Source organism: Lepidochelys olivacea (assembly GCF_965140295.1).
Source record: "Lepidochelys olivacea isolate rLepOli2 genome assembly, chromosome: 1".
Lineage (NCBI taxonomy): Eukaryota > Metazoa > Chordata > Testudines > Cheloniidae > Lepidochelys > Lepidochelys olivacea.
In genome coordinates, this window is record NC_140411.1 from 213,358,182 (window position 1) to 213,386,162 (window position 27,981).

The 27,981-nt window shown below is 46.1% G+C and overlaps 1 protein-coding gene across 3 annotated transcripts; it reads right to left on the reverse strand.

Moving 5' to 3' along the window:
* Positions 1-205: 205 nt before the first annotated feature.
* On the reverse strand, positions 206-27,981 carry LPCAT3 (lysophosphatidylcholine acyltransferase 3). 3 transcript variants are annotated; one of them, XM_084622750.1, is made up of 15 exons: positions 27,531-27,682; positions 23,631-23,812; positions 22,242-22,667; positions 8,347-8,454; positions 8,127-8,233; positions 7,881-7,974; positions 7,686-7,723; positions 6,418-6,596; positions 5,905-6,013; positions 3,208-3,294; positions 2,507-2,673; positions 1,880-2,027; positions 876-1,034; positions 659-785; positions 206-493 (listed from the first exon to the last, which is right to left on the reverse strand). In XM_084622750.1, exons 3-14 carry the CDS (start codon positions 22,318-22,320, stop codon positions 669-671), a joined length of 1,392 nt encoding a protein of 463 aa, XP_084478876.1. In that variant the 5' UTR covers positions 22,321-22,667; positions 23,631-23,812; positions 27,531-27,682; the 3' UTR covers positions 206-493; positions 659-668. The 3 variants fall into 3 exon arrangements, with proteins under 3 accessions (XP_084478876.1, XP_084478874.1, XP_084478875.1); XM_084622748.1 differs by lacking the exons at positions 22,242-22,667; positions 23,631-23,812; positions 27,531-27,682 and adding an exon at positions 27,837-27,981; XM_084622749.1 differs by lacking the exons at positions 22,242-22,667; positions 23,631-23,812 and having other exon boundaries at positions 27,531-27,712.

A 27,981-nucleotide genomic window follows, 5' to 3' on the forward strand; every position in this document is an offset into this window, starting at 1 on the left:
TCACTCAACCATACCCTGATAAACCTGAGCCAGAGAGGTCTCCCACAGCAGATATTTAACATTCCTTGGACCTACTGTTCCCTGGGGAGGAGGTTCCACCCCTCCCACTCACCAGAAAAGGCAGCTGAAGCAGGAGTGGGGAGGGGGAAAAAAAAACAAGAAACAATTTTTATCTGGGATGACTGAGAAGTAGAAAATTCAGAGGTGGTTCCATCCCCACATGGTGGTGGTGTTTAGTGCTTTACAATCATTTGAATTCAGCAGAAAGGAGTGTCCACCAGAGGGCAGCAGAGAGATAAGGCAACATGTAGAGGGTGTGGAAAGTGGAGGGGCATTGCCCTCTGCGCTCCTCACCAGGGGGTCTCTGACCCTGTACTCTCTTTTCCCCTCATCACATTGACAGAACAGTTGAACTTGAACACAGAAAACTTGACAGGTGGTGCTTTAGCAGGGGATGAGTCCATCACCTGTGACAGTTCACGCATGGTACAAACTGAAAGGCAAACAAACAAACAAACAAACAAACAGGCAAAGTTAGGAATAAAGCAGCCTCCATTGACATCTGTTATCCCTCAATCCTGATCTGCACCTGTGCCCCCTTTTCTGTTCTAGGCCTCATCTTTCCCTGCCCCACTCTGCAGCTGTACTTAAGTCTCACCTTTTGGTTGTTACTCTGCTTTCTTTAGCTTTTCTTTCCGTGGCACAAGTGCTCTGCGGATGTAAGGCAACACGAGCAGTAAGGTGAGGAATATCATGTGGCCTAAGAAATAAATAGAGCTATACACCTGTGTGGGGAGAGAGGGGATTAATTATTAGCTTGCATGCTGGTCTCTCCCATCCCTCAAAATCTTGCTGCCTTTAAGGCTTTTATGTACCTTGATCCACTTGTCCCAGGCAAAAAGGCAGAATGGCACCAGTGAGTAACCCATGAACATCCAGTGGATGGTTTGCTGCAGCACATAGTAGAGAGGCTGCAGGATGGTGATAGAGGCCCAAGCACTCAGAACAGGAGAGTCCCGCACTAGGTTGATAGCCTGACAAAAAAGGAAAGAGTGGTCAGTATGATATTCCTACTGTAATTTGACATCTATATGCATTACATTCAGGGCGCTGTGCATTCAGTAATCATAGACAAAATTGGCCCCTATGCTCTGAAAGATGTAGTGTTGTCAGACTGCAGACAGTCAAACAATGACTCTAAAAAAAGTTCAGAGAGTTTTAATGTGAACCCTAAAGAGATTAGCTATAAACCAGGGTTGTCATAATAAATCACAGTTAACACTTTTTTAATGCATTAATGACATACCTATGGGTGGGGTGGAAGGCATCAACACTGTGCTGGACGGGGTGCTGCACTGGAGCAGCCTGCAGCTGCTGCTGGGAAGGGGGGCTGAAGCCCAGAATCCCCAGCCCTGACCCTCTATTGAGCCCCCCCTCCAAATTTAAATAAATGGTATTCTAATGTTTAACTGCAATTAAAACTGATTAATCAATTATTTTTTTAATCATTTGACAGCCCTACTATCAACAGTGAAATAGTTGAGTTTTAGCAGATGCAACCAGATCATGTGCTCACAAGTTTCCCAAGTGCCCAGAGCATCAGTTGCCCCCTACCCATATGCCAAACTGGCTTCCTCCCTGACATCTTCTGTGATGGAATTATGGATTGTCCACACAGGTGCCAGCAATCCACTTAAGAGCAAACAATATGGTGTAAAATGCAGATACGTAAGGGACAGGTCAGTTTTATATTTAATTGAGGTAAAGCTTCCAGCGTGAAAGTTTCCGAAAGTTGCCACAGACTCCTGGGTCCTTAGAGCCCATGGGGCCTTGGCTATCACAAGCCATCCCCCCTGCTAATATACCAGACACAGCATACCTGTCTTTCAACGATGACTATAAGGAACTCCATTTGGAAGCACACAAGGTAGCCAGAATGCAGCCCATGCCACACAGCCAGGAAGAACAGGGCCAATGCCTGTGACAGAAGCTTGTTACCCAAGAACTTCAGCCGTTTGAAGATGTAGCTGGAGCCAAGAAGAGAAACTCAATGCAGTTCTGATTGATTAGCTCCTTTACCCTCTGCACACTGGGGACGTGTTCTGAGAGACTGAAGGCCTCTGTGTCCCTTCAGTGGGATAAGCAGCAGGGTTGTTCCTGCTGCCTGGTCAACATGCCTCAGCCCTGCCCTGGAGAGATCCTGGCTAATGGGGAGAGGCCAACCTGCTGAGAGCACTCAAGTGTTGGGGTAGGTGAATACTTTGCATGACTGAGCACTTGTCCAACCGAGAGCTGAGTCACGTCATTTCAAAGGGACCACTGAATGGTCATGAGATGGGAAAAAACTTTCAATCACAACTGCTTTGGGGCCACATTGGAACCAGTGCCCTAGAGACAAAGGGCTTCATACTCCATTCCCAACATCTCTGCCCCAGCAAGCCCTCCAACTTCTGGCCTGGGCCTAGATTGAGACTGGTGCTCTGATTGTGAAAGGCCCCCTGCTCACCGAGCCACCCAGGCATTGGTGTTGATGTTGAAGGAAGCAATGGTCCCCGTGAAGAAGGGTGTTGTCTCGAATAACCAAACCTTCATGTTGGCACAAGCGTCCCACCGTGGTTTCCCATTCTCATCCTGGCCATTGTACCCAAGGCCAACGACGATGCAGACGCCTTCCTGTGAGAAGCTACATATATCAGGGAAAAGCAGCACCTCCTACTAGAGAAGTCAGAGTTGGGCAGTTATAGGCTCCTCCCCCACAATGGCACAGTGCCTACTGTTGGGAATGGCAGAGATGAGCTGCTAGAAGTTGCCTCCCTACTGGCTAGGAAGGGCAGAACTGGGTAGCAGCAGGATACTTCAACTCCCTGGTCTGGCTATTATGTCTTGCTCCCAGCAACTGAAGCCGGGGGGGGTGGGAACGGGGGGGATGGGGTGGGGGCAGGGAAATGGATGGATGGATTTTTCCCATCCTACAAAAATATGAAATTTCAAAGTTTTCCCCATTCCACAAAGAGTTTTGGGTTCACCAAATCAGCATTTTCTGATTAATTTATTTTGTCAAAACATTCCCAACCAGCTCTTTGTCACAGCAGCCCCTGTGAAGGAGGGCTGAGCAGAGCAGCTATAAGGTTCCTTGCTCTGATGCATCTGTCCTACTCAAGTTAAAAGGGGAGGTTTTTTCAGGGCATATCCCCCTTCTGGACTCACCGTGACAAGCCAGCAGGTGACATATTTGTAGAGTGTCACTTTGCCCCAGATCAATATGTAAAAGCAGCGGAACCAGAAAGGCTGTTCCTGCAGAGATACAAAGAGAACCCAGGAGGAAAACAGAAATGGTGGTAAACTGTCCAGGTGTTATATTAGCTCTGGCACAACATCTCCTGGATCATGGAGGAAAGCCCCTACTGAAGCAGTCCAGTGGAAGGATTCACATTCATGACTTCAGAGAACCCAAGAGCTCAGGTACCCTAAACAACAAGCTAGCCAGCAGCACTGAAACACAGACAGCATTACGAGATCTGAGCACGTGAGGTCTCATCTCTCTAGTCTGATCTAGTGTTTAAAGGAGAGATACTCTATTTTATATGGCTACCAATAGTTAACCTCCTAGAATCCAACTATTTTACAGCCAAATACCAGCTGGAGCAGTAACATAATAGCCATTTCAGAAGCATTTTAGGGTTAATATTAGCGCTGTCAAGCTATGAAAAAAATTAATCGCATTGTTAATAACAGAATACCATTTATTTAAATATTTTGGGATGTTTTCTACATTTTAAAATATATTGATTTCAATTACAGCACAGAATATAAAGCGTACAGTGCTCACTTTATATTTATTTTTATTACAAATATTTGCATGGTAAAAAAAGAAAGTGTTTTTCAATTCACCTAATACAAGTACTGTAGTGCAATCTCTTTATCATGAAAGTTGAACTTACAAATGTAGAATTATGTACAAAAAAATAACTGCATTCAAAAATAAAAGAATGTAAAATTTTAGAGCCTGCAAGTCCACTCAGTCCTGCTTCTTGTTCAGCCAATCGCTCAGACAAACAAGTTTTTTAACTTTGGAGGAGATAATGCTGCCCGCTTCTTGTTTACAGTGTCACCTGAAAGTGAGAACAGGAGTTCTCATGGCACTGTTGTAATGCGCTAAAGATTCATATGTCCCTTCATTCTTCAACCACCATTCCAGGGGACATGTGTCCATGTTGATGACAGGTTCTGCTCAATAACAATCCAAAGCAGCTTTCTTTTTTGGTGGTTTGGGTTCTGTAGTTTCCGCATCAGAGCGTTGCTCTTTTAAGACTTCTGAGAGCATGCTCCACACCTCTTATGTCTCTCAGATTTTGGAAGGTTCTTCTGATTCTTAAACCTTGGGTCGAGTGCTGTAGCTATCTTTAGAAACCTCACATTGGTATCTTCTTTGTGTTTTGTCAAATCTGCACTGAAAGTGTTCTTTAAATGAAAAACATGCTGAGTCATCATCCAAGACTACTATTATATGAAATATGTGTCAGAATGCTGGTAAAACAGAGCAGGGGACATACAATTCTCCCCCAAGGAGTTCAATTCCAAATGTAATTAACACATTTTTTAACGAGCGTCACTAGCATGGAAGCATGTCCTCTGGAATGGTGGCCAAAGCATGAAGGGGCATACGAATGTTTAGCATATCTGACACGTAAATACCTTACAATGCCAGCTACAAAAGTGCCATGCAAATGTCTGTTCTCACTTTCTGGTGACATTGTAAATAAGAAGAGGGCAGCATTATCTCCTGTAAATGTAAACAAACTTGTTTGTCTTAGCAATTGGCTGAACAAGAAGTAGGTATAAGTGGACTTGTAGGCCCTGAAGTTTTACATTGTTTTATTTTTGACTCCAGTTATGTACCAAAAAAAATTTTACATTTGTAAGTTGCACTTTCATGACAAAGAGATCGCACTACAGTACTTGTATGAGGAACTGAAAAAATACTATTTCTTTTGTTTATAATTTGTACAGTGCAAATATTTATAATAAATATACACTTTGATTTCAATTACAACACAAAATAAAATATATATGAAAATGTAGAAAAACATCCAAAATATTTAATAAATTTCAATTGGTATTCTGTTTAACAGTGCAATTAAAACTGCAATTAATTGCAATTAATTTTGAGTTAATCACATGAGTTAATTGTGATTAATCGACAGCCCTAGTTAATATTTTTATTTCTAAATTTTAAAGTCCTTTTTTGTTCATGGTTATGTAGAAAAACTGATGAACTTTAGGGAGAAATCAGTCATGTCTCCAAGGATCTTAAAAAATCAGATCAGTTTCAAACTCAAGTGAGTTAACCTGAAGAGTGAACTGGACCTGCTGAGTAAAGTCACTACTTTATTTTTTTAAGCAACAACATTGACAAACAAGCACGACCCTGAGTGGATCCTTCATTGTTGTGCTGGCATTAGGGAATGCTTAGTTTGTGAAGTCTTGAAAATAAATGATTCATGATTTCTTCTTTACCTTTTTTAAGGTATAAAAAATCCTAGGAAACTATATGCAAAGAACTTTGTTATGGTAATGATTAAAGGCTAATCATTACATGATCAGGAAATATAAATGGTTCCAACAGTAACTGGATTGCACTAAGTTTTTTGTTCAATTTATAATTCAGTAGTCGTGTTCATCATTAAATGCAACCCCTCAGGCATGCAATGCCACTGAATTAGTGGGGGGTGCTTAACATTTGCAGTAACTAACCTTCTGTGATATTTAACCAGGCAATCCTTAAAAGTCCTTTCATTTAGTTTTACAATTCCTGTCTTGAGTAGCTGGTGCCACCTACAGGAATAGATTAGTTTAGGAATAGATTAGTAAAGCTCAACTCTTACTACTAAGACTAGTACTTACAAGGTATGCATCAGAGATGAGGTCTTCATCAGAGATGTATTGGCTCACTAGGGTATAGGTTACCAGAAAGAAGAGGCCTAGGGTAAGGCGCTTGACAGCAGGCACAAGGCTGGGAGGGGGGAAAGAAAGTGGAGATCAGAGGTCAAATGTTGGAAAGAAACTCAAGACTCCCAAATTGAACAAAATAGAAGTGGAGATAAGGGCTCAGATGGGGCTGAAGGAGGATCCACTGCAGTGGCCACCCCCACTGGGAACCGGGATCAAGACCCCCACAAGGCTTGGGCTGGGTCTGCATTGAGTTTTACAGAGTCAGAACAAAACAACAATACCCAGTACTAAGGAGGGTGCTGTGATGTGGCAAGTTTGTAGGCTGCTTCCCCCTGAGAGTCAGTATTGACCCCTGAGCTCCAGTGTGGTGCTAGATGGCAATGTAATGCAGGGACTGGCGTGAATATCTTGGTAAAGGGTGCTTGGGGCTCTCATGAGGGAGGGGGCCAGCGTGGCTCTGGTTACCTGTTGGGTCTTTGGCCTGGAACATCAGTCATCTCGCCCCTTGCCAGTTTCTGATAGTCTGTCATGGAGAACTGGGGCCCCACCATGAAGGCACCGTAAAAATAGGAGAAACCTGAAACCTCCAGTAAGGTAGGAACTCCATGGACTGCAAACCGCTTCTGCTCAGGGTTCAGGGACTCCTGTATCAAAGGGAGCAACATTAATATTGCCCTAGACTAATTGTGGATTTAACTCCCGCAATCCATCTCCCCTCTGGTTTGAGTTATCAACTGCTTTGCTCAAAGGACTCACCAGTTCATTGATTCCTGCGGATGCAAGCCTGCAACCCCACAACAGTAACAGTATCTGCACTCAAGGCCCAATCGTGGGGACCCACGCTCCCAGCTGATCCCTCAACAGGGGGAACTGCACCCACCCCCTCCAGCATGCCAAGTGCACTAGGAGCTGCACTCCTAGTCTCCTCTAGTTTGCAGTGGCATGCACATACCCCAACTCATACAAAGCTCCAGTGCTGGGATCCATACTTCCCAGCAGAAGGATACATTCTTGGGGCACAAGCCCATTACACTACTCAATAGTTTTGTTGCTTGAACTTCACCTTGGAAGTCTCAACTGAACCATGCTCTCTTATTATCAATGGTGATTTGTCTGGGTGGTGGGGACAGGGCAAAGCCCCAAACAGTAGACATGCAAGGGATATGTTAGAATGGGGATTAGGAGACAATAGCAGAGATTCTAGTCTCTCTTCCTCCATAAGGATGCAGGCTTTCTCACACCCTACTTTGGGTAGGGTGACTGCTCCCTAGTTGCTAGGGTCCTGGTCACAACACTCTAAACAAGGAATAAGGCAGAGGGGCAGGTCATCTACATGGGTAGGCACCCTGTGGGACTGAAGAGGGGAGAACAGGGATGAGACTGAACCAAGGGAAAGGAGCACAGGAATGTCTGTAAGACTGGGGAGTATTTCCGCAAAGGAAGGGCCCCATTGTTCAGGACATGGGGAACTAGAAGCCCTGAGGAATGGATTTTATGAGATTTGGGAGAGAATAAGATCCTGTCATGGATCCCAGGGCTGAAATGGCTAGCCCCAGCTGTGATTACTATTATCCCAGACAATCCCCTTCCACTCTGGAGTTCATGTCCCTTATGCAGATGCACCCTCCCAGCCATGGCTTTGCTGAGCTGGGGATTTAGCTCTTTGGCTCTCTCCCCAGAACTTGACTCCTCTGGCCTCCAGAAGTGGAAGAGAGAGATGGGGCTTCACTCACCAAATCCTTCCCTCCATCGTAATAATCGATGGCCAAGCCTAGAGATAGAGAGAGAACAGAATTACGCTGAGACCATCTTTGGAAGGATACGGTTGAACCCCTAAGGATTTAAACACCTCCTCATCTTTGGGGCAAGAGTGGTGGAAAGCATATACACAGTGTGTGTAAGGGAAGGGAACAGGTGGCATCACTCACCAATCAGCTTGAGAGTCAAGACACAGTGTGGCATGGTCCACTTAATGTCATAATGCTCTGTGGCGGTGAAGTAATAACCAGCCATAAGGTATGTCTGAAAGAGACCATGCTATGGATTACTCAGGCTGACTACTGCAGCAAAACTTGTTCTATCCCCTCCCATGCTCACTACTGGGAAGTAAAGAATTGGGTAGCAGCAGCAGGCTCCCCACTCTAGGTGAACACAGAGAAGAAGGAGGCACTTACTATTTGAAAGCAGAAGGTGGTCAAGACAGCAGTTATCGTGCGGCCCATAAGCCTCAGTATGAGGAACTGGATCAGGACACACAGCAGGGAGTGAGTGAACTGCGTCCCTGTAGAGAGAGATGGACTGGGAATTGAACTACACAGCAGCTCCTAACCACAGGTTCTCAAACCGCAGCAAGCTCTGAGCCAAGCAGCCCATTTCTCCCCATATCCCTCTTACCGAAGTTGAAGTAGGCAATTGAGAGCCCTGTTAGGGTGTTGTACAGGTGAATGAGGTAGACCTCCTTCTGGAAGAGGAAATAGCGCTGGAACAAGGCAAAAGGGTATCCTGGGTGGGGAAAGAGACAGGAATATAACTTAGTGCAGACAAGAAGACAGGTTTATACAAGTCCAAGCCATAAACCTCTAGGGCCCATTAGTGGGTGTGTGTGCTCCTGGGCTCTGTACTCCCCCGCCCCGGTGGCCCAAGAATTAAGGTTGCCTGTGCAATCTTAATTCAGTCCCCTTGTGTACATGCATTATGATACAATCTTTAATTACATAATCACTATTATTTCCACAGGTTTCAGAGTAGCAGCCGTGTTAGTCTGTATCTGCGCAAAGAAAAGGAGGACTTGTGGCACCTTAGAGACTAACAAATTTATTTGAACATGAACTGTAGCTCACAAAAGCTTATACTCAAATAAATTTGTTAGTCTCTAAGGTGCCAGCAGTACTCCTTTTCTATTATTTCCACAGGATCCCTACCTCATTTAGTGCAGAGGATGAATGGTGCTCACTGAATAGGCAGTTATTCAATACTTTGTTTTCTCCTCATTGAACAATGTGTGGTTCTAAGACTTATTTACTACACACTATTCAAACCCTGTTCTGAAGACAAAATTATTCATTTCCGCATAGACTTTTCTGCAGCACTCATCACTACAGCATACAAGTGCTTCACAAATGTTAATTTATCTTCACAACACCCTCAGAGGCAATATGATATTATCCTCATTGTACAGAAGGGAAACTGAGGGGCAGAGATTAATGGCAAAAAGTTCCCTCTAATTTTAGGTGCTCAATTTGAGATGCATGGAACTTTTTTCAAAGTAATTAGCATTATATAGCACTTTATGTATTCAAGTGCAGCTCCCACTGACTTCAGCTGCAGCTGTGAGTGCTCAACACCTCTGTAAATCAGACCTCAGAAAGTGAGGAATACACAATTAGTGACCATCTGTGAAAAGTTTGGTTTAAGTGATTTCCCCAGTATCACACAGGAATTCTATGGTAGAGACAGGAATGAATCCAATTGTCCAGGGCAGCATTCAACTGTATTAATTATGAGACCATCCTTTCTCTTCCTGCAATCCCCAACTTTATTCACCTTCCAACTTCTGCACCAAATGAGACAGGGGTCCTAAGGACAACAGCCACCTTCACTATGCAACCCTGATTTGTTCTCAGGGTCCCATACAAAATGTTCAGAGGAGCTGTGAGAGGATGGAATCTTTGGAGATTTTAGCTGTTAAGCTCTGCAGGGCTCTACTGAACATATTAAAACTGGTTTTTCGAAGGCTTATAAACTTGGCCAAATTTGGGCAGATTTTCCCAGGAACAGCAAAAGGCATCTCTCTGCCTCTGGACACAAATTTCAACCCCTGCTCCAAAGCATAGGGGCACTAGAGCTGTTCAAGGAAAATGTCTCAAGGATTGAAAAAAAAAAAAAAAAACCCAAAACCAAAACAAACCAACAAATCACTCTCAGAAACGGCTGAACCATTTTGGTGGAAACTGTCCCCCAAAAAATTCAGCCTTAGGAAGACACCCAATGGGAAATTTCAGACAAAGTTATAACCAACTGAAAACAAAATCTTATATTGGGAAGTGCCAGGCAACCCTAATAATTGCTATCACAATTTGCTTCACCTATAATTATTGGGCTGACAAGTTTACAAATTCGTGGTAGCCAGAAGAATAAACATCCTTGCCAGAGTCCAACACAGAAAATGAGGAACCACCAGCAAGGTCCAGGGGCAAACAACTACTTGAAATAGGGCTCCACTATGAATGCATTTCCTGAGGCTCAGCAACACATTTGATCATGCTGACACCGATAAGAGTCACAGCTACTTGCTTCTCTTGGAAGACACTCAGTTCTATTGGTCAGGAAGTGGGCAAGGAACATCCGTATGCATGATTACATTACCCTAATGCTGCTGCTTACTACAGTCTCATCTTCTCTCTACTTAGGAGTCAAATTACTTCCAATGTCATATTGGCCCGAGTTGAGAATGACTTAGCTGTTGACCTGGCCCTGTCTATAGGCTATCATAATAATAATAATAATATAAAATTGTCAATACCTTACAACCTAATACAACCCAATTTCTCCAACAGTCTATGCATGAGCTTTAACTATATGGGGAGGTTGAAGAATCTGTTGTTCCATTATTAAGATTATTCAGGATAAAAGAAGTGGGGCACCAGCTTCTAAAATGAGTGCTAACTTTCTTATTTTGATTAAAACTTATAAATAAATGTTGTAATTAAGATCTAAATGCTCAGAAAATTCATTCTGTATTCCAGTTGTAAATCTCATCATTTTGGGGGAAGTTATACGTGTCCTTCATACATAAGAGGCTGAATTCTTGGTGCAAGTGCAAAACACAACACAACCACAGTTACAAAGCTGTGACCAGTGACTCTACAATATATTCAGTATCTTACTGTTGTATTCTGCACCTCTCACAGGGAAACTATGCTCCCCTTTATGACGACTGCTATTTCTGTCCTTTGTTGTTCTTCCTTCCCCATTCTTCTTTCTCTACTTCTCTCCCTCATCTTTGGGCTTGTGTACACTGAGATTGGAATTGAAATAATTAAATCTGTTGCAATTCATACTTTTTGGTTATTTTGGTATAAGTCTGCGCAGAAACTCATTCCAAAATAAGACTGCCCACTCACCAATTCATAATGAAATAACTGATAACTATTTCAATTCCACTTTCCACATAGAAAAGCCCAAAGTCTCTTTCTTCCCTACAGCATCTTACAATTCCTACACCCCACTCTATCCACTAAAATGATCAGCAGTAAAAATGAATCATCATCATCAGGCTTGAAGGGATATGAGACATTTATTGTCTTTCTGAAATGACTGACAGCCTGAAACACTCTCCATTTATATTCAGTGCATACACGGAAAGGTTTTTTTCCCTAAGTCACAATGGCTAGAAGCTTGCTCCCTTTCGGCAAGCAAAGTTTAGTTTCTGCAGAATCTGAACATATCATACCAGCTCCAAAATTACATCAAGAAGGTTGATCATTTGACACCTCTGTCTTAGGCAAAGGAGTAATCTGTTCCCAAAATCACCTCTACCAAAACCAGAGAAAATACTGAAAGCAGCAGCAGGGGAAGCTTCTCTAGATGGTGCCAAGGAACAAGTGGAAAATGCCAGATAAAGGCCTGGTCTAGAAAATTAGGTTGGTTTAACTACATCAGTCAGGAGTGTGAAAAATCCATACACCCTGTGTGGCACAGTTAAGCCAACCTAAGTCCCCATGTAGAGATAGTGCTAGGTTGATAGAAGAATTCTTCTCTGCCTCTTGGGGAAATTAATTACTTACACTGACTGGAGAACCTCTCCCAATGGCATAAGTAGTGTCTACACTAAAGCTCTACAGTGGCGCAGCTGTTCTGCTGTAGCGTTTTAAGTGTAGACATACCATAAAAGAATGCACAGACCAATTCGATATTGAGGCATTTCAACTCATGGCTGATGCCAGTGTCAGAAATAGAGAGATTTTTGGGGATGCCAACACCATGATCTGACCTACTGAGGCCCAGACATCTGGCCACCCAACACTGTGGGAACAGTCCAGATAGATACATATGGCATTAAGTTTTCAGCACATCAGATAATAGGAACACTAGAACCCTGGTATCATAAGATCTGGAGGCCATCAACATTAAGACATCCAAGTGGAGGACATTAGATGTTGTCCATCTCAAGACCTGGAGCCCTGGAATCAGGACAAACCCATGGTGACAGTGGTGCGAAGAGTCAGGAGCCTCATGGCTCACCTTATTTTTCCTTGATACTGAGGGAGAAGACTGACACTGAGGCTGTCTCTCAGCCCTGGTCTACACTACGAGTATAGGTCGAATTTAGCACCGTTAGATTGATTTAACCCTGCACTCGTCCACACAACAAAGCCATTTTTGTCGACTTAATGGGCTCTTAAAATCGATTTCTGTACTCCTGCCCGATGAGGGAATTAGCGCTGAAATCAACATCGCCGGGTCGAATGTGGGTTAATGTGGATGCAATTCGATGGTATTAGCCTCCAGGAGCTATCTCGCAGTGCTCCATTGTGACCACTCTGGACAGCACTCTCAACTCGGATGCACTGGCCAGACAGACAGGAAAAGCCCCACAAACTTTTGAATTTCATTTCCTGTTTGGCCAGCGTGGCAAGCTGATCAGCACAGGTGACCGTGCAGATCTCATCAGCAGAGGTGACCATGGAGTCCCAGAACTGCAAAAGAGCTCCAGCATGGACCAAACGGGAGGTACTGGAACTGATCGCTGTATGGGGAGACGAATCCGTGCTATCAGAATTCTGTTCCAAAAGATGAAATGCCAAAATATTTGAAAAAATCTCCAAGGTCATGAAGGACAGAGGCTATAACAGGGTCCCGCAGCAGTACCGAGTGAAACTTAAGGAGCTCAGGCAAGCCTACCAAAAAACCCAAGAGGCAAACGCCCGCTCGGGGTCAGAGCCCCAGACATGCCACTTCTATGATGAGCTGCATACAATTCTAGGGAGTGCCCCTACAACTACCATACACCTGTATGTGGACTCCTGCAAGGGAGTCTCACGCAACAGGGATGAGGATTTTGGGGACGAGGAAGATGATGAGAAGGGGGAGGTTGAAGATAGCGCACACCAGGCAAATGGAGAAACCGTTCTCCCCGACAACCAGGAACTGTTTATCACCCTGGAAATAGTACCCTCCCAACCTGAGCTTCCAGACCTTGAAGGTGGAGAAGGCACCTCTGGTGAGTGTACCTTGGTAAATATAATACACGGTTTAAAAGCAAGCATGTTTAATGATTAATTTGCTCTGAAGACTTGGGAAGCATTCGTGGCCAGTACAGCTACTGGAAAAGTCTGTTAACATGTCTGGGGATGGAGCAGAAATCCTCCAGGGACATCTCAATGAAGCTGGCCTGGAGGTACGCCCAAAGCCTTTGCAAAAGGTTTCTGGGGAGGGCAGCCTTATTGCGTCCTCCATGGTAGGACACTTTACCACGGGCAGGCCAGTAGCATGTAGTCTGGAATCATTTCATAAGAAAGCATGGCAGCGTGTGGTCCTGGTGTTTGCTGGCATTCAAACAACATCCATTCTTGATCTCTCTGTGTTATCCTCAGGAGAGTGATATCATTCATGGTCACTTGGTTGAAATAAGGGGAATTTTATTAAGGGGACATTCAGAGGTGGCCGTTCCTGCTGGGCTGTTTGCCTGTGGCTGAACAGAAATCTTCTCCGCTGTTAGCCACGCGGTGGGGGGAGGGGTGAAGCGATCATCCCAGAGAATTGGGAGGTGGGGGGTTAGTTGGGTTTGTGCTGCATGTTAGCCCGAACACCGCAGCCCCTCCTTTTAAATTGCCAACCCATTTTAAATGGCCAACCCAACGGCTGTTTGGTATGGGAAATGAGGGCGCTGCTGTTTGAAACCATTCCCACCAACCATTATGAAGGTTAAAGAAGCCAAAAGACTGTGGCTTACCATGGCTGCCTTCAAGCCGAATTCTGTTGCCCGCCGGCCCTGCACGTGTGATCTCTCACACCAAACCGGCAGACCCTCAATATAAGAGGCAAAATGCGACCTTGTACCAAATGCACATGTGCTATGTAATGTTAACAGCAAGGTTCATCCTGAAAGAGTCTACCCATTGTTCTCTAAAATGTGTCTTAACTACTACTCTCTTTTTCTCCTCCTGCAGCTGCAAATGTTTCAACGCTCACACTATCATCTCCTTCCCAGAGGCTAGCAAAGATTAGAAGGAGAAAAAAACCGCACTCGCGATGAAATGTTCTCTGAGCTCATGCAGTCCTCCCACACTGAAAGAGCCCAGCAGAATGCATGGAGGCAGACAATGTTAGAGTCCAGGAAAGCACAATATGAATGCGAAGACAGGTGGCAGCTTGAAGATAATAAGTGGCAGGTTGAAGATGATAGGTGGCGTCAGCTTGCTGACAGAAGGCAGGAGTCAATGCTGAAGCTACTGGACAATCAAACTGACATGCTCCAGCATATGGTTGAGGTGCAGGAAAGGCCGCTACAGCCCCTGTGTAACCAACCGCCTTCCTCCCCAGGTGCCATAGCCTCTTCACCCAGTTGGCCAAGAACGCAGTGGGGGAGCGTCCAGGCACCCAACCACTCCACCCCAGAGGCCTGCCCAAGCAACAGAAAGCTGGCATTCAATAAGTTTTAAAGTGCAGTGTGGCCTTGTCCTTCCCTCCTCCATGACTCCTTGCCAGTTATCCCCCTATTTGTGTGATGAATTAATAAAGAATGCATGAATCTGAAGCAACAATGACTTTATTGCCTCTGCAAGCAGTGATCGAAGGGGGGAGGGGACAGCTTAGCTTACAGGGAAGTAGAGTGAATCAAGGGGCGGGGGTTTTCATCAAGGAGAAACAAACAGAACTTTCACACCGTAGCCTGGCCAGTCGTGAAACTGGTTTTCAAAGCTTCTCTGATGCGCACCGCATCCACCCATACTCTTCTAACCATGCTGGTGTCTGGCTGCGCGTAATCAGCGGCCAGGCGATTTGCCTCAACCTCCCACCCCACCATAAATGTCTCCCCCTTACTCTCACAGATACTGTGGAGCGCACAGCAAGCAGTAATAACAATGGGAATATTGGTTTCGCTGAGGTCCAACTGAGTCAGTAAACTCTGCCAGCGCGCTTTTAAACATCTAAATGCACATTCTACCACCATTCTGCACTTGCTCAGCCTATAGTTGAACAGCTCCTGACTACTGTCCAGGCTGCCTGTGTATGGCTTCATGAGCCATGGCATTAAGGGTAGGCTGGGTCCCCAAGGATTTTAACTATAGGCATTTCAACATCCCCAACGGTTATTTTCTGGTCTGGAAAGTAAGTCCCTTACTGCAGCTGTTCATACAGACCAGAGTTCCTGAAGATGTGAGCATCGTGTACCTTTCCCGGCCATCCCACGTTAATGTTGGTGAAACGTCCCTTGTGATCCACCAGTGCTTGCAGCACCATTGAAAAGTACCCGTTTTGGTTTACGTACTCGCTGCCTTGGTGCTCCAGTGCCAAGATAGAGATAAGTGTTCTGTCTATCACCCCACCACAGTTAGTGGATGGCTTTGCTGCAGTGGGATTCCCTATGACCTGCACATTTCCCAGAGTCACACCCTTGGTAGCAGCAGCTCAGTGATTGCGTTGGCTACTTGGATCACAGCAGCCCCCACAGTAGATTTGCCCACTCCAAATTGATTCCCAACTGACCAGTAGCTGTCTGGCATTGCAAGCTTCCACAGGGCTATCGCCACTCGCTTGTGAATTGTGAGGGCTGCTCTCATCTTGGTATTCTGGCAGGGGAAAACAAGTCACAAAGTTCCATGAAAGTGCCCTTACACATACGAAAGTTTTGCAGCCATTTGGAATTGTACCAGACCTGCAACACTATGCGGTCCCACCAGTCTGTGCTTGTTTCCTGAGCCCAGAATCGGCGTTCCATGGCATGAACCTGCCTCATTACCACCATGATGTCCACATTGCCAGGGCACATACTTTAAGAGAAGTCTGTGTCCATGTCCTCATCACTCTCCTCACCACGCTGCCATCGCCTACTCGCCTGCTTTTGCAGGTTCTGGTTCTGCATATACTGCTGGATAACGCGCATGGTGTTTAAAACAGTCATAACTGCCGCGGTTATCTGAGCGGGCTCCATGCTTGCTGTAGTATGGCGTCTGCAGGAGAGCAGAGTGGCAGCGGAAGCGGTGGGTGGATGACGATGCTGACAGCAATATGGCGCCTGCACAGAAAAATGCGCGAAACAATTGTCGGCCACTACTTCCACAGAGGTAGAGGGAAGCAAGGGGTAGGCTGGCAGCAGATAGTGCAGTACGACTGCTCGCCGTCGTCTCCTGGGTGTTGACAGTGCTGCTGGCTGGGAGAGCAGCCTGAGGCAGAATGGCCCCCTCAAGGACTGAACTCACAACCCTCGGTTTAAGCAGGCCAATGCTCAAACCACTGAGCTATCCCTCTGCCAATATTCCAGACAGGACTGAATCTCCATTAGACAAAATTTAAAGAAGAGAATGACCTGAGTCACCCCCATTTATGTCCAGGCGCCTCTGACAGAACTCACCGAGGTCTGCCAGGAGCACCGATGTCTGCCCAGGCGCCCCTGACAGACCGCACCGAGGCCGGCCAAGAGCACCCAGGAGACGACAAGGGCGGCTATCAGTCATAATGCACCATCTGCTGCCACAAGGCAATGAGCTGCTGCTGTGTAGCAATGCAGTCCCACGTCTGCCAGCACCCAGGAGACGTGCGGTGACGGTGAGCTGAGCGGCCTCCATGCTTGCCGTGGTATGGCATCTGCACGGGTAACCCAGGAAAAAAGGCGCAAAATGATTGTCTGCTGTTGCTTTCACGGAGGGAAAGGGGACCTGACGACATGTACCCAGAACCATCCACAACATATTTTTTGCCCCATCAGGCATTGGGATCTCAACCCAGAATTCCAATGGGCAGCGGAGACTGTGGCAACTGTGGGATAGCTACCCACAGTGCAACACTCCGGAAGTTGATGTTAGGCTCGGTACTGTGGATGCACTTCGCCGACTTAATGGTCTTAAGTGGGGACACACACAATCGACTGTATAAAATCAATTTCTAAAAAATCGACTTCTATAAATTCGACCTAATTTCGTAGTGTAGACATCACCTGAGATAGCACTCAATGTAGGAGCAAGTCTTTTTGCCCACAGGTTTCAGAGGACAGGACCATGAAGATGAAGAGCTCCAGAAGGGCAGTTTAATAGCACCTGTCCCAAAAACTTGGAACATGGTAGCTAAATCCTGATATCCCCAGGCCCAGAGAGCGAGGCTACCAGATCTTGACTCACCAGTGCAAGCCTGAGAACTCAGAGAAACCTCTCCAGGCACTTTAGTGCCAGAGCATGACATCCCCTGAGAATTGCCTCAATACAGCATAAGGCAGCCCTCCAGTGTTCACAGGTGTGGTTGGTGAACAACTAACACATGGAACGTCAGTCAAGAATTAATAAAATAGAAGAAATAAGAGTTGAAGAGCTCTCTGGCCCACTGATATCAGTTTGTAATAAAACCTGGAGTATTGGGGAAGATTCAGAGGACTAGAAGAAAGCTAATGTGCAAATATTTATAAATGTACCACAAGGTGACCAGGTTAACTGTAGGCTGGTTAGTCGAACAGTGACTAGGAAAACAATGGAATGGTGAAAAGAAGACTCAAAGAATTACAAGGATAGAAATATAAATAATGCCAATCAACATGGTTTAAGGGAACATAGGTCTTTTCAATCAAATTATTTTTGGTAAGAACTTTGTCAGCTAAGCATGTAATAACTGACATATTAAGTATTATTTGTAGTATTGTAGCACCTTTAGAAGCCCTAGTTATGGAGCAGGACCCCACTGTGCTGGGGGCTGTCAAAAACGCAGTTCCTACCCAAAGAGTTTACAATCCAAGTATAAGACAAAAAGACAACAGGAGGACAGACAGATGGGAATACAGAAAAATGGGACAATATTAGAAGTTATTGACTTTGTATAGCATTATGGAACATACTAGATCTCAAAATATGGGAAATCATCACTGAATATAAGCATTTCTTAGAGGGTTCTGCAGGGACTGGGTCTAAGCTATTCAATATTTTTATCAACAATCATTGCTGATAAGTTTGAAGATGACAAAGACTTGATGCAGTGGTAAATAATGTGAACAGCACAGAACAATCTGAATTGCTTGGTAAACTGAGCACATTTAAACGTGTTTTAATAAGGTCAGATGCATCAAGATTCAAGGTCATGCATCCAGATCATCAGAATGTAGGCTGGGGGGAGACTGTAACCAGGAAGAGATGTGAATCTGAAAAGGACTTCAGCTCACAATAGATAAACAACTAAACAAGACTTCCTAGTGTAACAGCGTGGCTAAAAGGGATAATGTAATTCATGGATGTATGAACAGAGGAATATCAAAGAGGAGGAGGGAAATGGCATTACCTCTGTATAGGGAAGTGGTGAAACCACTGCTGGAATACTGCATCAGTTCTGGTGTCCACATTTCAAGAAAGGCAATGAAAAAGTTTGAGAGGCTTCAGAGAAGAGCCACTAGAATGATGTGTGGTCTGGAGCACATGCCTTATAGTAAGAGGCTTAGGAACTCTGTCTCTTTAGCTTATCAAAAAGAAGCTTAAAAAGGCAACCTGATCTTGTTCACAAGCAGAAGGTATCAGATACTAAAAGACTCTCAAACTAGCACACAAAGGTATAGTCAGATCCAATGGCTAGAAGCTGAAACTAGACAAATTAAATTAAAAGAGTGCCTTTTTTTTTGACAGGTTTCAGAGTAACAGCCGTGTTAGTCTGTATTCGCAAAAAGAAAAGGAGTACTTGTGGCACCTTAGAGACTAACCAATTTATTTGAGCATGAGCTTTCGTGAGCTACAGCTCACTTCATCCGATGAAGTGAGCTGTAGCTCACGAAAGCTCATGCTCAAATAAATTGGTTAGTCTCTAAGGTGCCACAAGTACTCCTTTCTTTTTTTTTGGACAGTGCACATAATTAAGCAGAACACATTAACAGGAACGTGGTGGATTCTCCATCACTTAACATCAGTAAATCAAGATTAAGTGTCTTTCTAAAAGATTTGCTCTAGTTCCACCATAAATTAGGTGCAAGAATTACTGGATGATGCCATATGGCCTGAGTTAGGCAGGTCAGACTAGAGGATCACAGTGGTCCAATCTAATGTTAAAAAAAATAAATCTATGGCTCTACCTGCTCCCCCTTCAAAGCAGAATAGGTATTGTGCACATCAGTCAGCAATAGGCATTGGGCCAACTCATAAGCTCAGCTTGAAGCCAATAGACTTTGCTTCACCTGTCACGGAAGTGCTTGTAATGGTACCCAAGTGACTCAGTGGAGCCTTGGGAGACTCAGGCCATGCCTACACTACAAACATTGGTTGACACAAACCTGTGTGCGTGTATACTTGGCTAGTGTCAGCAGTATGCATACGCACCAGGAACGCGTGTAACAACACACAGTTGGGTGCACTATGGGTAGGTATCCCACATGCAACCCATCACCAGCCAGCGCACAGTCTTTTGGGAAGTTTTGGCAACGCACAGTATGGCAGAAATGAGATGCACAGGAGTGTCAACCTTTGATTTAGTGGGGATTGGTCCTGCTTTGAGCAGGGGGTTGGACTGGATGACCTCCTGAGGTCCCTTCCATCCCTGATATTCTATGAACTTCTAAGTGTTTAACTGTCTACAACCCATAATGTCATCTTTATCCCACAATCTTCATGGCTAATTTTTCAAAATCACAAATCCGTGCAGCTCTCCTCGCTATTCACCATCTGAGACAGAAACATGGATCCCGCACAGCTCTGTACTACTGTCATGAGTGTTGCAAGCACAGTACACATGATCCTTTAGTATTTGCAGAGCTGCAAGAAGAACTGAATCAATGGGGAACATGATGAATTCTTAGAGGACAGAATGCTGTGGGATGTGTAGAAAAACAATTAAAGGTTAGTGGTGGTGTTCACAGAGCAGCTGCAGATCGTGGAGTGCCACTTCTGGGCCTGAGAAATGAGCACTGACTGGTGGGATCGCATCGTAATGCAGGCTTGGGATGACAAGCAGCAGCTGCAGAACTTTTGGATGCGCAAGGCCACATTCATGGATTTGTGCAAAGCTCGCCCAGCCCTGTAGCACAGAGACATCAAAATGAGAGCTGCACTGACACTGGAGAAATGAGTAGCGATCACAATGTGGAAACTTGCAACGCCAGATTACAACTGGTCAGTTGAGTATCAATCAGAAGCGGGAAAATCCACCGCAGAGGCCATTATCATACAAACGTGCAGGGCCATTAATCATCTCCTAAGTAGGATTGTGACTCTTGGCAACATGCAGGACATAGTGGATCAATCTGCTGCAATGGGGTTCCCAAAGTGCAGTAGGACACACTCCTATTTTTGCACCAGACCACATGGCCACAGAATACATCAACAGAAAGGGCTACTCTTTTTTGTTTATGCAAGTGTTCATGGATCACTGGAGACACTTCACTGACATTAGTGTGGGCTGGTGCATGACGCTTGTATCTTTAAAAAACACAAGACTTTTCAGAAAGCTACAAGAAGGGAGTTTCTTTCTTGACCAGCAGATTGCCATTGGGAATGTTGAAATGCCAATAGTAATCCTGGGAATCCCAGCCTACCCCTTGCTGCCCTGGCTCATCATGAAGCTGTACACTGGCTGTCATGGATCCACAGGTCTGGTGCTCTGGAACAGTCCCTGGGAGGACCCCTTCAGAGTGTTCACCACCTTAGGGTCTCTCACTCTCATTGGGGTAAGCCCATTAGCTTCACTGCCTCATGGGATTGAACCCTGAAGCCTTCAGCACCGCTGCTTACTCCGTGAGCTACCCTCAGAGAGTCCACTTGATTTGGACACCCGGGGGAAGGCTTGCACACCCAAAGGGAGCAATGCACCCCCAACTTCCTTAGACTGGAATGACTCTCAGCCAGTGCTGTAAAAACAGAAGGGCTTATTAGATGTCTGGAACACAGCATTGAAAGTTTTTGGTTAGCACAGAGAACAGAAAAGTTACAGCAAAGTCCATCTGACTCTGTCCAGAGCTCTCTCTGACCTATCGAGTCCCAGTCCAGAATCCAGAGTCCTCCTTCCAACAGTCCATACTACCAACACCTGGCCCCTCCTCTGTCCTTTGTTCTGTTTCCTGGGGAAAACAGGTCACTTGGCTACCCATCCTTAACTCTTTGTTCTCCACCTGGTCACAGCCAGCTGGCTTCCTGCAGAGGGTGTTGGCAGCCCTTGGTCACTAGTTGTTGTCATGAGGTTATGGAAACTGTGACTTCCAGAGACTGACCCCCTGTGACATTTTCCGCTTCAACCCTGGGGTAGCAGAGGTGGAGGCCCCCCTTCCCCCCCGCATAGCCCCCTGCTGCCACAGGTGGTGATGGGGGCCCTAGAGACCAGCAGCGGGTGCTGGACCCTCCTTCCTCCCCATTTTGTCCGTTATTTTTAGTAAAAGTCAGGGACAGGTCACAAGCGTCTGTGAATTTTTGTTATTGTCTGTGACTTGTCCCTTTTACTAAAAATAACAGTGACAAAATCTTAACCTTAGTTATTGTTGCCTGCTGTGTCCTGCATGTCTGTGCAGTAAAGGGAGAAAAATTTCCACTAGGGTAAAAGGGCGGAGGTGAAGCAGTTACCTAGTGAGTTTAAACAGCCAGACAAGGACTATTAAAAGAGCACCACACGGAGCTACAGAGCTCAGGGAGGCTTTGAAAGACCACTTCAAGAGTGATCCACAGTGATACACTGTGGTGTACTGTGTTTTACCAAGCTCTGCTGTTTTGTGGCCCATTAAGAACTGTGTGGTGCCTGGTGTACATGTATAATTCTAATACTATCAATGCACCTATTAATTTTGTCTGTGACCGATCCTAAGAGTTGTGTGACACTGTACAGTAACATATAATTGGTTGCTTTCAGAAGTGCTAGGCACTCGGCAACATATGTTGTGAACTGATACAGATAAATTATGTTCTAAATAATAGAATTTTATTCTGTTACCAAAGCAGTACAACCTCCCCCCCAAAAAAAGTGCAATTTTAAAATAAATGCATTAAGAACTTAATAAAACAAAATAAATTAACAAGAACTGAACTTATGAAGGGAAAAGAACATTCATGTCAATTTCAGCTACACAGACCAACTATGGTTTTTACAGGTCAGAGTATGTGAAGCTGTGATTGTCTTTAACGTACCCCAGGGTGGAGTGATACAGGTAGTGCAGCAGCCCCTGATGTCATAAGGACTGTTGGGGGAAAGGCAGAGAGGTCCCATAATAGAGTTCTCAGTGGGTTGCAGAGGAAAGTGAGCCCGGGACTGTTGAACCTGTAAGTCCACCAGAGTTGCAGTATCAGTGATTGCTGCCTGAGAAGCCCCATTATGTCTTGGTGCATTTCACTCTCCTTTTACTGCTGGAATTCCCAGGCCCCTGTCCTTTCCACTCTTTCCTTCTCCTGGCTGTCTGCAATGTTGACCCTCCAAGCCATGTGCTCATGGTCTGATGCAGCACTGGCATGCAAGATCTCACTGAACATGTCATCCCGAGTCCTCTTCTTTCTCTTATCTGGCTCAGGTATTCCCCGGGTGTGGTGGGGGAAACTTCAAGGCTGCAAGGGCAGCAGCTGCAGAGAAAACACAGAGCAGTACTATAGACAGTATTGTCACAGTCAACATAGTTACAACAGGTTTCAGAGTAACAGCTGTGTTAGTCTGTATTCGCAAAAAGAAAAGGAGTACTTGTGGCACCTTAGAGACTAACCAATTTATTTGAGCATAAGCTTTCGATAAGCATCCAATGAAGTGAGCTGTAGCTCACGAAAGCTTATGCTCAAATAAATTGGTTAGTCTCTAAGGTGCCACAAGTACTCCTTTTCTTTTTATAGTTACAACAGAAAGTGAAAATTAGATCCAGATTCTCCTCTTCCTTTGCACCTCTAAAGTGTTAAACAAGACAAGCTTATGGACACTTATGTTTTTGAGTTCTTGATCACTGGTGCCATTCACAGCACCAGCCATGGTGAGTATGAGCACCATGAATGAGGGAAATAAGAGAATTGCTTGGTTGCATGAAACCATAAATACAGGGAAATGGTATGGATACTGGCACCATTTTCCACAAGCAGTGGAGATTTCCACTGATATCTCACTCCTGAAGGTAACAAAGGCAGACAGAGAGCCCAGTTGCTCCTGGCATTCCAAAGCGACCCAGGCCCGTACTAGTAGGTGTACAGCAATAGTGCCTGCCAAAGTTATCGCTGAGTGGTGTGGAGAAAGTTTCCTACCTCAGAGGAAGAAATAAGGCTGCCATCCCTAAAAACCTTTGGGAGAAGATTGCAGAGTACCTCAGTGAAAGTTTCATCCAGATCTCTCAGAAGGATTCAAGGGACGTCCCAGTGTACATAAACTGCCTCACATGGTCCCCCTTGCCTAACTCTACAGAGCAATGAAAGGCAGATCACAACACTCTCTCTCTTTGTTGTACCACTACCTCTTCTAGTTTGGATAAACTAATGCATAGTTGATAGCTGCATCCTGTTAAGTTGAGGGTGCCATCACTGTAATGAGAAATAAACTGACACACTTACCTGAGGTTCCTTCCCCTGCATTGGGCTTGTCTGTGTTTGGCTGCCAGGACTGAGTGGACTGCAGTGGAGTCTCAAACAGGTCCTGGTTCATGGCACAGTTGGACTCCCCAGTTGCAGGTTCCTCCATCCTCCTCTTCTCCCTTCTCCTCGCTGTTCAGGCCCACGTCCTCTGGGTCAGGCTCCTTGGAGGTATCAATGTTAGCGTGTGGAGTAGTGGTGCCTTTGCCAAGTATCGCATGTAGCTCTTTGTATAAGTAGCAGGTCTGCAGCTTCACTCTGTATTGACTGTTGGCCACCCTGGCCTTCTGATACACCTGCCACAGCTCCTTCACTTTCACATGGCACTGCTGCTGGTCCCCATCTTCTACATCATCCCCTGAACAATCCCCTCATCGATGTTAACATTTCTACAGCTAGGCCATAGCTGTGCTTGTACAGCCTCTTCTCCCCGTAGGCCCAGGACATCCAATATCTCCTGTCTACGCCAAGCCAGAGCAAATCTGGGGTGTGCAGCCAACATGGTCAGCTGGGCAGCTGCACACAACAACAATGGAGAGGTGTGCTCGTCAAGCCAGACAATCAGGAAAACACAAATTCGTGGGACCTTCTGCTCTATGTGACACCTGGGCAGTGAAGTAATGTCAGACATTGTGGGATAGCTGCTAAAGGACTGTTAGGGTCGACATCAGTCATGAAGCATCTATACTTGTGCTATATTGACCTTGGCTCGATACCCCTCAGGAAGGCAGTGTTACTTCGTCAGCATAACAGGGTGCTTACGTCAGTGGGAGACAAATTTAAGTGTAGACACATGCATAATTAAGTCGACGCAAGGCAGTTTATGTCGACCTAACTTTGTAGCGTAGGCCAGGCCTCCAGATCAAAATTGGCTACAGTTCTTCCACTAACACACCACTTCTAACCATGAATAAAAAACTATATGCAGTAAACACTAATTTTCACACATGGAAAAGATCAACAAGGCAACAAAGGCCACTAGATTTCTAGCCTGTTGGTTTCCTGCTTGCTAACTTCAGCAGTTTCAAGGAACTCTACACAAGAAGGTTATTAAAGGGATTAAAACAATACCTTTGGTTAAACCAATATAGATATATCGTCCCCATATGGATACTCTCCCTCTGTGAATTCTTCCTTCGGCTTAAGTGTGGCTTATTTCAGTTTAGCTTAAATTGATTCCTAACAGACAAACTAAACCAGGCGTTCTCAAACTGGGGGTTGGGACCCCTCACAGGGTCACGAGGTTATTACATGGGGGGGTCGCGAGCTGTTCTCCACCCCAAACCCCGCTTTGCCTCCAGTATTTATAATGGTGTTAAATATATTAAAAAGTGTTTTTAATTTATAAGGGGGGGGTCGCACTCAAAGGCTAACTATGTGAAAGAGGTCACCAGTACAAAAGTTTGAGAACCACTGAACTAAACCAAAAGAATAGTATCCACAAAGCCTTTTGCACTTGCTTAACTAAATCAACCTAAAAATTACATCTTTAGTTAAGCCAGTGCAACTCTGTTTAGCAGTCGTAGCCACTCAGGTTGGAAGAGATGGTGAAGGGACACATTGCTTAAACAGACCCTACTACTCAACAGTTCCAAGTTCACAAAATCAGAGCTCTCAGGACACTTACAACAGAGATTCATGAAACCTATGTTTGCAGAGAAACTTCAAGTTAATGTCTTTTCTCTGTGAAAACACTTCTTGGCCCCATACAACCGCTTGGGAGCCTAAATGACCGTATATGTAGTGTCCTAGACCAGATTACAAAAAAAGACCTTTTTAATATGCTATATTTTGACAGAGGCTATTCCAGTGGTTCTCAACCTGCAGCCCAATTAGCTGTGCTAAAGGCCGCTGGGTCACGCGGCAGGGTTCAGGTTCCCGGCTGCCTGGTGCGGTGGGATCCAGGCTTGGGGCTTGGGCTGGGGCTGCTACCTGGCCCCACACTGCGGGGGTCTGGGGCTGCCACCTGGTCCTGCAGGGTCCGTGATCTGGGGCTGCCAGCCAGCCCCGCGAAGTTGGTGTCTGGGCTGCCACGCAGCTGCCCAGGCTGCCACCCAGCTGCCCTGCCACCTGGCTCCCCGCAGTGGGATCCAGCAGGTTGGGGCTGCTGCCCAGCCCCACACAGCAAGGTCCAGGGTCCCTGCCACCCACCCCAGGCTCCGTTCCTGGCCCCATTCTGTAGAGGGTTCTGTGGGGTAGAGGCACTGGCCATAGGGGTCTGTGGGGAGTGTTTGGGGTGGTGGAGGTTGGGACGCTGTGGTTCTCAACCTTCGGCCCAGGTTGTGGCCCACAATGATAAACAGGTTGAGAACCACTGGGTATATTCTCTGAGGTGTACATTGATTTTAGTTATGATGTAATTCTGCCACATAGTTTCTATCCCAGGTGAGGCACGGGTGCAGTGCCCTAGCTGTTAACCAATAAACATGCAGTGTTCCCTCACTCGCCTGGTAGTTACTGGAGCGATATGCCATTTCAATGAAGTCGTGCTAACAGGGTGCCTACACCTTAGCAGGGAGCTACCTAAACAGCCAGTTGGGTAGGAATGCTTCTCTGTAGAGATGTTTGGCATAGATTCATGTGTGCGTCATGTGCCTGTCCAGATGTAAGACAGTTCCATACGGAATCAGAGGTGCACGTGATATTTATCACTTACACAGAGTATCAAGGTACTTAAGCTTCAAAATCCCTCAAAGTGTACATGTATTTATCCTTGTTTGACAGCTGGGAAAACTGCAGCACAGTGGGTAAGGGACCTGCTCAAGGTTGCACAACACAGGGACAGGACAGAGAATGGAACACGAGTCCTGAGTTTTACATCCTCTGCTCAGTCAAGCAAGCAATGTTGTCTTATCTTTGTATGTACACATTGGCTTTCCAATTTCAGAATGGTGTTCCCAGGTCCACAGCCTCTTATACCACAGAGTGAGGACACCCAACACTAATTTTCATTACCTTCATAGAATCATAGAATATCAGGGTTGGAAGGGACCTCAGGAGGTCATCTAGTCCAAGCTCAAAGCAGGACCAATCCCCAATTTTTGCCCCAGATCCCTAAATGGCCCCCTCAAGGATTGAACTCACAACCCTGGGTTTAGCAGGCCAATGCTCAAACCACTGAGCTATCCCTCCCCCCTTGATCTCATTCCTTTCAGTTACACCCCCATTTATCATAGAAAAAAAATGTCTTTGCTTACTAGAGGTTTAGGCCCTTCAGCGATTTGTAAGCTTATTATACCAAACTCTTATCACATCTTTGACAAGCCAGGTAAACCAAACTCTTTGAACCAGAGTGGGACTCTTCTAGCACCTCAGAGCATCACTTGGAGCACCCTCCAGTTTGTCACTATCTTTCCAGGACAGAGGGTCCAGGTCAAAGCAATGTCTCTGGTGGGATTGTCTGAGAACCACATGAGGAAGGACTCTTTCTTGTTGCTCTATCCCAGCATAAAACACCAGTGGGATTCGCTACCACCTCAGCCCCCTTGGATGTCCACGTTTCCTTGGGGGCTTCTCTCTGACACTAAACATGCACATGGCATTTCTGCCCAGCCTATGATGTGTCCTTTCTGCCCAGCCTATGATGTGTCTGCTTAGCCACCCTAGAGGATGTGCCCATGCCCTTAACTGTCGGTGCATCCAGGAGTCTACACTGTCCCTAGTGCAGAAGGGCAGAGGCCACGCACACGCGGCCACACGAGACACGCTAGGGTCTGGCCGGCAGCTCAGGCTGGGGTCCCACGCTGCAGCCGGGGCGCACACAGGGGATGCGCAGCGCAGCCGCCTCCACGCCCACGCGCCGGGCGCGAGGGAGACCTTTCACCCCCCTCAGTCGGTTACCGGCAGCCCTGCGCCCGACCCCCGCCCGACCCCCGCCCTTACCCAGGAAGATGGAGACGATGAGGCGCAGCGCTTGCTCGGAGGAGCCCAGCGCCTCCGCTGCCTGGGCCAGGCCCAGACCGGACCCCGCCACCGCCATGTTCTCCCCAGGCCGCCCGGCCTGACCCACTGCCGCTCCCCGAACCTAGCAGCTGCAGCAGCCGCCGGCGCGGCCCCCTCACCTAGGACACACCCACTCGATAGCCATTGGCTGCGCCGATCCCGCTACGCTCTCCACACCGCCTCCAATTGGCCAGTGTGCAGCAGCGGGGCAGGACGGAGAGCTAACTGAGGCAAAGGTTACCCTACCTGAGGGAGGAGCGACGAATGTCCTTGTCAACCAACGATTGGAAGAGCCTCTTCCGGGAGTCAGATTCTGATTGGGCAAGATGGGGCGGGGCCCTGAGCACGGGTTGGGATCCGGCTCCCCATTGGTCATGGCGGAGACAGGAGA

Bases quoted from the DNA above. Each gene is read 5' to 3' on its own strand.
- LPCAT3 (XM_084622748.1), bottom strand. From the start codon at position 27,966: ATGACCAATGGGGAGCCGGATCCCAACCCGTGCTCAGGGCCCCGCCCC. The intron at 3,295-5,904 runs GTAAGTACTAGT...GTATCTCTGCAG, and splicing joins TCATCTCTGATGCATACCTT to GAACAGCCTTTCTGGTTCCG. The intron at 2,028-2,506 runs GTGAGCAGGGGG...TCTTGGCTCCAG, and splicing joins ACCAATGCCTGGGTGGCTCG to CTACATCTTCAAACGGCTGA.